The following is a 14,113-nucleotide window of genomic DNA, read 5'->3' on the forward strand; positions in this document are numbered from 1 at the left end:
ACTTACTCTCGAAACTTGTAATTTAATTCCTATCGGACCCCCAATTTCCTATACGAGTCATCTGAGTTATATTCAGTTATCGACTTTTTACCGTATTCAGATCGAGTTTAGAAATAATTTACTATATAGATGAGACCAAACATATTCATCTATGTATTTACCAATTCCAACATGTTCCATAAAGCATGTATAAGGTAGCAATGTATTACCTCGATTTTTGTGCTCTACCGATCGAACTTTTAAACTCCATTCCTTCACTCTCGAACTTGAATTCAACGTCCAATAATTCCTCGGATGCATAGCAAGCGAATATTTGTCAGAAACTGAACTTAATTGAGAAACCAAATTGAATCCGAAGGTAAAATACTAAAAAATGGGTTAACGAGTCCGAATTTGGCAAACATACTTCAGATTCAAACTCATGACGTCAAAAAACATAAAATAGGACTTTTCTAAAATTTTAATTTTTTGTCAAAGCCAACGGTCAAACTGGTCAAAGTCAATGGTCAGACCAGTTAACAAGTAAGGTCAAATTCAACGAGTCGGTCAAATTCAACGAGTTTGGTTAGGTTGACTCGGTTTGGGTCAAACATACCAGTTCAGAATGGGTCATGCCGGTTCGGGCTAGTCTAGACCGACTGGATCGGTTCTAGAAGGAACCAGAAATGGGGACGAGACCCACACGCATGCGGCGGCGCGTAGAGGAAGCAATGAGGTTAGGGTGACCGACCGAGCATCTCATAATCAAACTCGAACCAATTAATACCCAATTTAACATCAAAACAAGCCAAGACCACATTAAAATTAACCGAAAAACTATCGAAGCTCACCTAAGACGGCGATCGGCAACAGGATGATTTTTGATCGATAAAGCTGATCGGGTTTTGGTTTCACGGAGCTGGGGATTCCGATGCTTGGGGAGGTGAGGCGAGCTAACGCTCGAGGTGGTCGGAATCAATGAAAATCGGGGCGACGATGGCGTTTTTGATGAATCTTCTATCGTTCGGTCCCGTCGATTGGCGATCGATTAGAAGCCTTTGACGGTTTAGGTTTGGTCGGGGTGGACGCCGGTTCGATTGAAACGGTCAGAATATTGTAACGGCGTTCGGAACAGGGTGAATCAATATAGGGGTACGACAGCTAGGATTGGGGTATGGAAAATTGGGGATTTCTACTGTTCGACCGAGGGTTTATTTTTCACTTTAACAAAAAAATGGGATAATTCAAAACTAGGTCCCCAAATTTCCTCTAACTTTCTAAAGCTGTCTATAAGTTTCAAAGACTTATAATTTGACCCCTAAATTGGGATGTGACAATTCTCCTCCCATTAAAAAAATTTGGTTCTCGAAATTCACTCAAGTCATAGAAATGCATAAGTGAAGCTTTCATAAATTTTTCATTACCTTCATGTAGCTTTTACAGAAGTACGAGTCCTTTACTAATCCTTAACCAGTTGAATGTACATTCTCGTCAAAACTCTCCTTCATCCCAATAAAAGAATTTGAACAAAATTATTCTAGTGGAATCAATTCAACCTTGACTACGAGGCTAGGTTCATAGAGCGGTAATATGTTCCAAATTTTATTTCTAGAGTCATGTCAGAATTTCTTGATGAGTAACTCTCACATTACTCGTGAGGCATTTTACAGAATTTGGACAAACATTACTTGTATTCTTTTATGCATAGGTCGAGCCCTAACATATAGAAAACTTAGGTTAGCTTATTACAGAGAGGACTCGACCGTGAAGTTCCAGCTTATAGAAGTATGGTTATAGTCTAGGGGCATGTACAGACTAGGCATCCTATGACATTCGACCGACCAGTCTACCAAAAAAAAACTCAACTCAACCTAAGCTTTGATACCACTAAATGTAACACTCAGACCGATGCAGGACTGATCTGATCCGAGGTGCCACAATAGGGCCATCGGATTGACCCACAGTAAAATTTCGAAAAGATTTTAAAATTTTTGTTAAAATGTGTAAAATCATAAAAAAATTATAATTAAAATACAAGTTTAGAAAATCATTCATATACTATAATATAATTAAAATCATACACGTGTCAGACTCGGTTATAAAAAAAGAATACCACCTACATGCCCTCTAAATACATGCATTGTACTCCACAAGCAACGCCAGTAGAACTCCTTTACTGATGTCGATAGTTACACTGGTTCAATCCTTTTAACCTAAAATAGTAACATAGTGAGCTTTGGAAAGCTTAGTAATATAATACTACCAAATGATGTTGAAGGACATGCAGATAATGAGCAAGCATAATTTTCCTTAATTGATTCAGACGTCTACATATTTTTGTGATGAGCTAAGGGTTCCACAGATATTTCAGGTACTAAAAGACATGAAGCAGTTCAGAGGAAATGTTAAGAGAACTAGGTTCAGGAGATCAAAATAGGGTGTCTAGTGTGTTCCCATAAAACCAGTGAAAAATATAGAATTTTCTAAAACAGTAACGGTTTAAAACATATTTTAAAACCGTAGTAAAACCCTCCAATTGAATGTCAATATACAATTCACTGGAACTACATCCATAAGGGCTTACCCTAGGCCTATTGGGCGTAGGTGCCAATCTAAAGGAACACCTTGGGTCCATAAGGTCTTACCCTAGCCGAAGTGTAGGTGCCCACCTGAGGGGAGTGCTCTTAGGTCCATAAGGACTTACCCAAAGCACATAGCAGATGTACCACCCTTACTTAAGGTCCATAAGGTCTTAACACTAGGCCCATTAGGCCTAGGAGCCCACCAAAGGGTCACCGTAGATCTGTAAAGAATTACCAGCTCGATCGATCTAAACCTATATAAGGAATTACCAATTTGAGCGAGTTGAACCTGACGTAAGGAATTACCAGTTCGATCGGTCTGAACCTATATAAGGAATTATCAGTTTGATCGAATTGAACCTGTAGAGACTTAATACCAGATCCCATAATACCCCAAAGAAAAACATTTTCCAGACAGAAATCAGTGGTAGGAGAAAATAAAAGTTTAAACATATTAATTCAGTAGAAACGATATCCAGAGATCTTGAATCAGATAGGTAGACTTAAACTTCAGTAATTCAGAAATCTAGGTAAAACATATTTCAGAACGGGTAAAACCGATCATATAACATATAGGGAACACACTAGAGGATTCAGTTATTTTTTGAAGGTGTTTGGTATTTATCATATAGGGTGTCATGAAACTTCTGTAAAATGATTAAATTTATAAACGATATCCCTATAAAAGGGTTTGATAGCTGATAGATTCATCAGTTATTCAGAACGTGGTTTATCAAGATCATATAGTATTTGAATACTTTTCAGAGGCACTATGTAATCCAAAAGGTATTCAGAATCCTTTGCAACAGAGTTACTCGTGTTTTCATATATGATATGAGTGATTCCATTATTCAGGAAATCAGAGGCATTTTGGGCATTAGGTTCTTAGAGAATTTTTAGTGATTTGATCTAATAAGGGAGAAATTAAAATTCAGGTCATTTAAGATTTGTGTTGATCTATCGGAATATCGAGTTAACTCGAACTGAACAAATTCTAACACTGATACATGTCAACCGGTCAAATCGTTGCACTTCAAGGGTAATCACTCTTTAATACAGACAACTCTTGTCGAATTGATCATCTTCAGAATCATCGCTGAATGGATCTTAGGGAGACGAACAAAAATTAAATCATTCTATGACTTGGGGTTACCATAGGTCATTTACACTCTAGGGACATTTTGGTCATGTTATTGTTCAAGGGTATTCAATTATTTTCTTTGATTCAAACATTTGCATCATTCTAGTAATTTATTTATCAAGTGGTTTTGTCCAAACACCATAAATTTTAAATCTTTTTCCATCTTGGAGTTTAGAAATTGATTATCCAGATTTTCTAAGAAAGACTAGCATTTTCTATGTACATCAGTAGTTTTATCGGATCAATATATCTTTTCGGGGTTATTTTTCAACTTCCAAGGAAAATTATTGTCTTTTTACAACATAGGAGTATTTTCGTAATTTTACCCCATAAGGGTATTTTCATAATTTTACATAACCGAAGTATTGTCATAATTTTTCATCGAAGTACCTTTGGCATTTAACCTTCAAGATAAATCAGAATTAACAGATCCAGAGATTGATTGCTTTACCACTTACTCTCAGAACTTGTAATTTAATTCCTATCGGTCCCCCAATATCCTATACGAGTCATCTGAGTCATATTCAGTTATCGACTTTTTACCGTATCCGAATCGAGTTTAGAAATAATTTACTATATAGATGAGACCAAACATATACATCCATGTATTTACCAATTCCAACATGTTTCATAAAGCATGCATAAGGTAGTAATGTATTACCTCGATTTCCATGCTCCACCGACTGAACATTTAAACTCCATTCGATCACTCTCGAACTTGAATTCAATATCCAATAATTCCTCGGATACATAGCAAATGAATTTACGTCAGAAATTGAACTTAATTGAGAAACCAAATTGAATCTGAAGGTAAAATACTAAAAAATGGCTTACCGAATACGAATTTGGCAAAAACAGACTTCAGATTCGGACTCAGGATGTCGAAAAACATAAAATATGACTTTTTTGGAAAATTTGACTTTTTGTCAAAGTCAACGGTCAAATCGGTCAAAGTCATCAGTTAGACCAGTCAAAGTCAACAGGTCGGGTTAAAGTCATTGAGTCAGGTCAATGTCGACGGATTTGGTCGGGTTGCCTCGGTTTGAGTTAAATAGATTGGTTCAGACCGGGTCAGGCCATTTCAGACTGGACCAGACCGACTGGATCGGTTCTAGAAGGAACTAGAATTGGGGATGAGCCCCACGCGCATACAGTGGTGGGAACGAGGTTGGGGTGACCGGCTGAGCATCAAGCCAAGACCACGTTGAAATTAACCAAAAAATGATCAAAGATTACCCAAGACGGCGGTCGGTGACATGACGATTTTCGACCGAAAAACCCGATCGAGTTTTGGTCTCACGGAGCTGGGGATTCCGATTCTCGGGAGTTTTCGATGAACCTTCTATCGTTCCATCCTAGGGATTAGCAGTAGATCAGGAGACTTCGAGTTGGGGTTTGGTCAGGGTGGGACACCGGTTCGATTGGGACGGTCAGAATACCGCGACGACGGTCGGAGTGGGGTGAATCGTCAGAAGGGCGCGGCGGCTAGGGTTGGGGTAGGGAAATTGGGGATTTTAGATGTTTGATCGGGGGTTATTTTTCACTTTACCAAAAAAATGGGATAATTCAAACCTGGGTCCCCGAATTTCCCGTAACTTTCTAAAATTGCTTATAAGTTTTAAAAACTTATAATTTAACTCCTAATTTGGGGTGTGACATGCCGAATGACGAATACCGATGGTTGAAATAGTATCGGATACATAGTCTTCTCGGTTGGCAGTGGAGGCGGCGACGGTGCGGGAGGCTAGGGTTTCAACAAGCCCTAATCTCAGTGGGCTTGGGCTTGTTATTTGGGTTTCAGTTTGGGCCCACTGGGTTACTTGGACCGGTTGTATTTGGGCCCAATTTGAGTTTGCAATTTGGCATGCCACATAAATAAAATAAGTAATAATAATAATAATAATAATAATAATGATAACGGTCTTCGGACGAAAACGTATGTCGACAATTATATCTCTGAAGATGGTTTCTAGAAGTTTTCAAATTTACGAAATGGAAATATCAGTGATCAAAATGATAATAGTTTGATAATCACTCGTATAATTTATCCTAAAAATATTAATTGTCAATTGACTATCAATTAATGATTAATCATCCAATATGAGCTTGTTTAAAAATAAAAAATATTAAATTATTAAAAAAACACTTTAAAGATACAATTAAAAAAATGAATCATTGAAAGTTTTTTTTTCCATTATATTCTAAAAACTAGAAATATATTTTTATATGATGTAATGTCATATATATTTCAAATAGATATATAAAGTAAGATTCTCATATATTTGTGCATTATAGGACATGTTTAATATTATTTTTAATTGGTAATGGGTGAACATAAGGTAGTAATTGTTCGAAAATTCTTTATTATTTTATAATAAATGTTCATACATCCTTGCATATACATTGCTCGAACTTGAAATCTCTAAAGGATAACAACAACTCCTTAACAATTGAAGTTTAAGTCATGATGTTGGGAGGTTAGAATTTAGATTCTAATAGATTGATTGCAGGGATGGATGCATAATTTTGTATTAGATGACGAATTTATAAAGTTTCAGAGAGGAGTGAACTTATAAAATTTTAGGAGATGTGAAAATAAATTATCAATAGAAAATAGATAAAAAAATTTAAAATACAATAGAATTTAAAATTTTCAAGAGGATAATCCCTCGATCCATCACTCGTTGATGATGTACTAGATTATTCAAAACTCTGGTATGTACACCTCTCTCTTCTACGATCTACGAGGAAAAAAGTTAAACTACTACAATTTGTATATAGCTTATGGACTAGATTTTATATCACTCGTTATGTTAGTGAAAAATATTTTAGGCTTAATACTTAAATAAGTACCCAAATTATACATTTTTCCTAAATAGGAGGCAACAATATTTTTTTGGCTCATCTAAGTGCCTAACGTTACCACTTTAGGTACCCAGGCCTTCAACGACATTAACTTCCGTCGTTAAGTGACACGTGTCACAATCTAATAATTTTAAAAATTTATATGAAAATTAAAAAATAGAATTATATGTTTTCTTTACAAAGAAAACACATAATTTTTGAAATAACCCCAAAACTTTAAAAACTTTTATTTCAACCCCTAAACCCACACCTACTGTCACCCTTTGTCGTTGACGAAGCTCTACCCAATCTCACCTCTTCTCGATGACCAAAACCCCTATGAAATCGTGACCGATTGACAGTCGATAAATGACGAATCAAGGTTTTATACCTTGTGAAACCTAGGATGAAAATCGTGATCCCACGCGATTTCGACAGCCAATCGACAACAACTATGGCGTCGTATAACTAGGATAATGGTAGGGATTACGTTGGCGGTGGTGGTCATGGCCGGAAAGGGTGACATCGGTGTGTTAGTGTTAGGATTTAGGGACTTTGAGGCTTTTTTATAATTTAAAAGAAATTAGGGGTTTTATAAATATAATAATATTTAAAAATAAATTTCAAAATTAGCAGATTGTGACAAATGTCATTTAACGGAGAAAACTAACGGTCGTTTCGTCCCGGGCACCTAAAGTGGTCACATTTGTAACGTTAGGCACCTGAATGATCTAAAAAATATTGTAGGAACTTATTTGGGGGGAAAATGTATAGTTTGGACACTTATTTGAGTATTAAACAAATATTTTATACAAAAGTATTTATAAAAATGATTTGGTGAATAATCACAAGTAGAATGATAAAATATTTACATATAAAGATACTAATTTTGATTTCAATCATTAAGTAGTGTTTATTAGTTATTTTATTTAAAGACGTGATAAAATTATATATCAAAAGTGAAAAAGCATAATAGAAAAAGAAACCCTCAATGTTTGCTAGTTTATTCAATTGCCCCTTAATGTTTTCATGTCACGTTAATAAAGATATTGATTGTCGTCAATTGATCATCCAATATGGATTTATTTAAAAAATAAAGAAATATTAAATATTAAATTATAAAAAAAAAACACTTTAACGTTACAATAAAAAAATGATACATTGGAAGTTCTTTTTTTGCCATTATGTTTCTAAAATACTAGAAAGATGTTATTTTTTCTGATTAATAGAAAGATATTTCTATATGATGTAATGTCATATTATTTCAAATAGATATATAAAATACCATTCTTATATATTTGTGCTTTATAAGACATGTTTAATATTTGTTTAAAAATTCTATCATTTAACAATAAACACTCATACATATGGATGAATGTATGCTTCGTTTCGGGGCCAATGTACCATATTTTTGTATTATTAAAAAAATATGGGTAAATATTAAATTAGGGTTCCAAATTTTAGTTTATTTTGATTCCCCCCTTATTTTCTATGGTTAATTATAGTTTGTCCCCTCATTTTCTATGATTAATTATATTTTGTCCTCTTAAATTGGAATTCTGACTATGTCCTTGCTCATACACCCTTGCATATGCGGTGCTCAAACCTGAGATCTCAACAAACCTTAATGATTGAGGTTTAAATTATGATGATGGGAGGTTAAGGTTTCAAATTCTAATAGGCTAATTCTGTATTAGATTATTCAAAACCCTAAATTTGTATATAGTTTATATATAATATATACAATTTATTTACATTATTACTTTATTAAGCTTAACATCTCCAACTCTAAATTGCAGGCAGAAGCTTTAGTTTCATAGGAGTATTACAAAAACACATGATTTTCAGGCTCCTAATTTACATTACAACGAAGAAGCTAAAATGCTAAAAATAGAATAGAGATTAAAATGAACATTCGAATAAATGTCGAGGACTAATATCGACATTACAAACCACCTTTTCTGTTTGTAACAGCATAGCTCCTGCTCCTAGGGAAATAAGCAGGCTTCACCTTGATAATATCATCTTCAAATTCACAAGGCTCGTCTTCATCAATCCTCCCAATCCCAACACTCTGACTTCTAGGCATGATTGGAGACTGCCGCCTCGCCTTGTTGTTGTCGAACTTTCTAGCGGAAGCTGCCCTCATAAGTTCCCGATAGTCATCGTCGCCATGTCCCGATCTCGTCGAACCAACACTGTAGCTCCTCGGCAAAGCATGAACTTGACCTGTTGGGCACCCCATAACGGTGCCATATCCAACCCTTTCCGAGTACTCAGTCATGCTTTTAACGTAGAAATCGCCAGCCTTCATCAGAAACCTGATGGGCACCTTTAGATACCTACTTAGTCTGCTCTCTGTGCTTCCCCTCTTGCTCATATTGATGTTTTCACGAACAAATGAAACAATTAGATCGACTGAAAGCTATATGTGTATGAAGAATAAACAGGGTTGGTTTATGAAGGGAAGAGATGGAGTACTACAAAATTGCATTTGGCAATTTGTTTTCATAATTCAGACAAGGAAGAACACGACAAGAGAAACACCAATGTCTTTTCGGCTGCAAAAAGATTGAAATAATCGTCCGACTCGGAGCTTCAAACTCAGGGTTTGAGTCAAATCATTGATTTACCTCTTTCTTTTTCTTGTACTCAAATTTTGTCCATTATAATTAGATTGAGTGAGTATTCAAATAATATTGAATGCTACCACAAACACACACGTTACAAATAAAGTAATAATATTATTATAAAATGATTTTTTTATACTATGCAACTTAAGTTTGCGATGCGGGTCGGTCTAGATTAATCGAACGAAACTTTAAGATCAGAAGGACAACAAAAAACTGATTTTTTTATAATATGCAGCTTAATTAACTGTCAAGCATCTTCAACTATGTTAATTAGTTAGATTTATTTTGACATAATGATAAAATTAGTTCCTAACATTTATTCCAATAATCACTTTAGTGTATATATATATATATATATATATATTAGAATATTTTAGCATATAATGTTTTAATTTTTGATTAAAACAACTCATGTTTTATGAAAATCATTAATTGACGATTAACGAATATTGATGATATATCATTTTTAAATGTTTAATTGCTGACATGATGTCATCACTTAAGGTTATGTGTCACATGTTACATTATCATCTTGGGTGACTTGTTACATGTCACATCATTACATTCAATGACATGTTATATGTTATGTTATTACCTTAAGTGATATTACATATGTCATATCATTAATTTGGGTGGTAAGACATATGACATATAAACAATTTAATATATGTAAAAAATGTCACGTTAGCAATATACATTAATCGTTAGTTAATTAACATTTTTCATATAATATTATCGTTTTAATCGCAAATTAAAATGTAAGGAATGAAAGTGTTCCACAAAATAATAAACATCAAAATTTCTATTTATCCTGGTGGTTACTTTCAACTTTGTGCCATAAAACTAAAACGGTATATATATTTTTATTTTGGGTAAAGTATATAAATGGTCCTCCGACTATATGATACTACTTTATTGAGTCTCCTGACTTTTAAAAGTTATAAAATAATCCCTTAATTATATAGAGTTGCTTTGTTGAGTCCCTCGACTATTAAAAGTTACAAAATAGTCACCTAACTATCAGGGCCGGGGCTAGGATGTTGGAGGCCCTATGCAAATTCTTAAAAAGAGGCCCTTAAATTCTTAAAAAGAAACTCTTAGTAAAAATTGCAAAGCTTGAATGTAGTATATATAGGGAGATTTGTGATATTACTAACTCAAATCCTAACGGTGTGGGATATGGAGATCATGAAGATGAGCTCATTTCTCGTAAAGTGGAGTTAGACCCTCAAAAAATGAGATTTTTATTGTAATAAATCTAATTATTTTGGGGCCCTTTCCATTCCGGGGCCCTGTTCGGTCGCACAAGTTGTGTTGCCTATAGCCCCGCCTCTGCTAACTATTCATTATGTTCCAAACTCGTAATTTACCGTTAAAAAATTGTCGACATCTGAGTTGGATGTTAACCTGCTGACTGAGATATGATAAAATATGATCTTATAATCTCAAACAACTATCATATCTTAGTCCGCATGTTAACATTCAACTCAAATGACTGTTAATTTTTTAACGGAAAAGAACGAGTTTAGAATTTAATAAATAGTCAAATGATCATTATGTAACTCTTAATAGTTGAGGGACTCAATAAAGAAGTATCCTATGATTAGGGACCATTTATGTACTTTACACTTTTATTTTATTATCTCTCATCATTTTTTTTAAACAAGTAAGTCAACACTTGAACCACTCACCGGAAAACTACTTTTTCTTCCTATACTTGATCAATTGGATAATATTATAGTTAAATTTGTGTCATATTTTATTTATTTCTTTAAAGAAGCAGGCCCAGGCCTGCAATTCATTTTATGAGAAAAGCTAGCAATCCCATGGGAAAAAAACTAGATTTTATTATTAGGCATAATGAAAAAAAAAATAATGTTTATTAAAATGATTATTTTAATTTTTTATGTTTTTTTGAGTATATTGGTCTTGAACATTTCACTTTAGGGTAAAAAAGTTTCCATCATTTATCAAAATGATCATTTTGTCCATATTCTTTTTTTTATAGTATTTTAGTCCCAATATTTCATTTTAGGGCAAAAAGGTCCATGACGATTAACTGAATAATCACTTTGACTCTTATTCTTTTTTTTCTAGAACATTTTGGCACCTAACGTTTCATTTTTTAATAAAAGACCCCTATTTAATCGTTTGCTAACTAATAGTTTCCATCCACGGAGGGGCCTTTTTGCCCTAAAATGAAATGTTATGAGTCCAAATGCTCCAAAAAAGAATATGAATCAAAATAATCATTTTAATAAACATTAGAAGACTAATTTGACATTATACCTTATTGTTATTATTATGATAAATAAATATTTATTAATACTTCTCTACTTATTAATAAAAAATATTCAAATATATGTATACTTTTTATTATTTAATAATTAATTTTATTTTACGTAAAGATACTTTAAACATAAAATTCATTTTTAAAATAAGAATTCATAATCATGGTTAATATAAACCAAATATAAAATCAACATTTCATTATAAAAGTAAAAAAGAAGAAGATTAAGCTTATTTAAATCATAATTACTTATTTCATTTTATGCTTAATTTAAATGTTACAACTGAATTTTGAATGTCACAGTTGTTACTAGAGTAACCCAAAAAATCGGATTACAAAAAATAGAAAACCATTAAATAAATACCAATTATAAGTAAAACTAGTTTAATATCCCCAAAACAATTATGAAAATGAAAAATCTTATGCCATAGTTTAATACAAAAATAAAGGAATCAAATTATAATGTATTTGCAAAATCGATATCTAAATCCCTAGAGTATTTATTGAACCTAATCCCTCACAATATGAATTATCTGAAAAGAGGGAAACAAAAAAAGATGAGCTAAATTCAGGCCGTCACAAGGTTTCAAAATTTAAAGGATCACACATGAATGTTATTTGAGTTCGTTTCGTTCGAAGGGAAAACAAACTTCTCATTTGGTTTTTAGAAAATTGGCAGAGAAAGTTGTAAGCGAAGATTAGACAATATTTTTAATCGTTTTTCATGATGAATTTTGGTAAAAATACCTCGTAGATTCATCATAATTTCAAATTTAATAAATTAATCTTTCTTATAAAATATTTTAAAAAACTCATTTTAAAATGTAACGCAATGCCTACCCATCGTTTGAGACAGACTTAACTAAAATCAGTATGATATAAGGGTACAATAAACAGAACAAACAGATAAGTTGAGGTCAAAACAAGAAATAGTTTATCAAAACATACATACAAATTGAAACTAGTAACATACTAGTGGAATATATATAAGCACAATAACAGAATATATATCACCAGACAGATAAATAATTCAGAGAATACGGAACAAGTAGGAATAATATGATGCACATAATAGGTATCATAACGCAGAACAAATGATTAACTCAAAAATGCATACGCGGGCTGGTAAGTCCTAAATTCGAATATCGAATTCGATCCGAAAATTTAAATATCTAAAATTTCGGATAACTAAAATAATGATTCGAATCTAATCTGAAATCTCAATTATTTTGCTTCTTAATCCTTGTCTTGATAGTACTTCTAATCCTTTACCACCAACTTACTTTGATCTTGTTGTCTTATACTTCCTTAATCACCACCTGAAATCATTCATTCATTTTTCTCGTTCTTTTTTTTTTTTGAGAAAATTTCTCTCATTTTTCTTTAACCATCAAATCTGCAATCGCATATTTGATATTCCTTATCTATTAGTCTATATACTGGCTCAATAATTCATAATTACACATACTTTTGACATTAGTTTATACATTGATCTACAATCATCGATCTGATATATTTATTCAGTCAACATGGAGAGTACAAAAGATGGACAAAAAAGAATAACGCGTACGCAATTTTGTATTTTTTCAGAAAAATGATTAATCTTTCCAATTTGCGTGATGTGATTTTGTAATTGTTTTGAACAATGCACCACTTTCCAAGCCGCACCATAGTCTCAAATTTTGTTATTGTTTTATTTTTTATTTTTTAATTACCACGTAACACTTCCGTTAACAGTTAAAGGGAAAGGGTTGTTACTTCCGTTAACAGTTAAAGGGAAAGGGTTAACAGGTGTTACGGCTAAGGAAAACCGATAACATAAGGGTGAACCACGTAAAACTATTTTTTCCCGACTAAGAAGTATTTTCCCTTCAACCTACCTCTATCATCCTCTATTCGCAACCGGTTGACCATCAACCGTTTACCAAATGCAGCTCTTCGTCCAAACGAGGAAGGATGAATCACCATTAATCGATACAATCCACTTTGTTCCATCAACAATTGGAGCAATGAGCATGGAGCACACCTCAAACTCAGAAGAACCAACCACGACAGATCTTCAAGAGCCATCTCAGTCCAATCAGTCTAACCCACTGTTCTCGTCACAAAACTCATCTGATATAACTTGCTCTTCCAACCAACAATAAAATAACACGTAAGATTCTTTATATTATGCATCGTACCAAGCCTGTTATGACGCCTATAACCAATCCAATCACTATTTCCCCCAGTAGTATTACCAGTAGTATGTGTATACCTATGTTCAAAACCTCCCTCAAGTCAACAACTTGCAAGTTGAACTAAGAAACCCGCAAGCATAGTTTCGAGCCTCCCAGGCGGCCTATCTACAGTTGTAAAAAAAACCAGCAATAACAAGAATTGACTCAAAAAGCTCTCCAAGGGCTTCTGATCTCTCAACAGCTGGGAATTGAACATAGAAGGGAGGATGAAGGGACTTCCAATGCTGAACAAAGGCGCCAACAAGAGCAAGCGGCTGCCAATACAAATGTCTTGGGAGACGAGGTGAACCTCATACAAGACCATCAAGGAAGAAATGATATGCAATATATTACTCATGCCTCGACCCTAGAGAGCATTAATAGAAAAATTCTTTATATTCCAACTTGGGAGAAGGTGCCTAGTG

At 33.6% G+C, this 14,113-nt stretch overlaps 1 protein-coding gene across 1 annotated transcript; it reads right to left on the reverse strand.

Annotated features, from left to right (window-relative positions):
- Positions 1–8,491: 8,491 nt before the first annotated feature.
- Positions 8,492–9,144, reverse strand: LOC120166922. Its single transcript, XM_039176084.1, has one exon. It carries the CDS (start codon positions 8,924–8,926, stop codon positions 8,492–8,494), a length of 435 nt encoding a protein of 144 aa, XP_039032015.1. The 5' UTR covers positions 8,927–9,144.
- Between the last annotated feature and the right edge of the window lie 4,969 nt (positions 9,145–14,113).

This window comes from Hibiscus syriacus, unplaced genomic scaffold (genome assembly GCF_006381635.1).
Source record: "Hibiscus syriacus cultivar Baekdansim isolate YM2019G1 unplaced genomic scaffold, ASM638163v2 tig00111650_pilon, whole genome shotgun sequence".
NCBI lineage: Eukaryota > Viridiplantae > Streptophyta > Magnoliopsida > Malvales > Malvaceae > Hibiscus > Hibiscus syriacus.

Excerpts from the sequence above, each read along its gene's own strand:
- LOC120166922 (XM_039176084.1), bottom strand. The coding sequence starts at position 8,926 with ATGAGCAAGAGGGGAAGCACAGAGAGCAGACTAAGTAGGTATCTAAAG.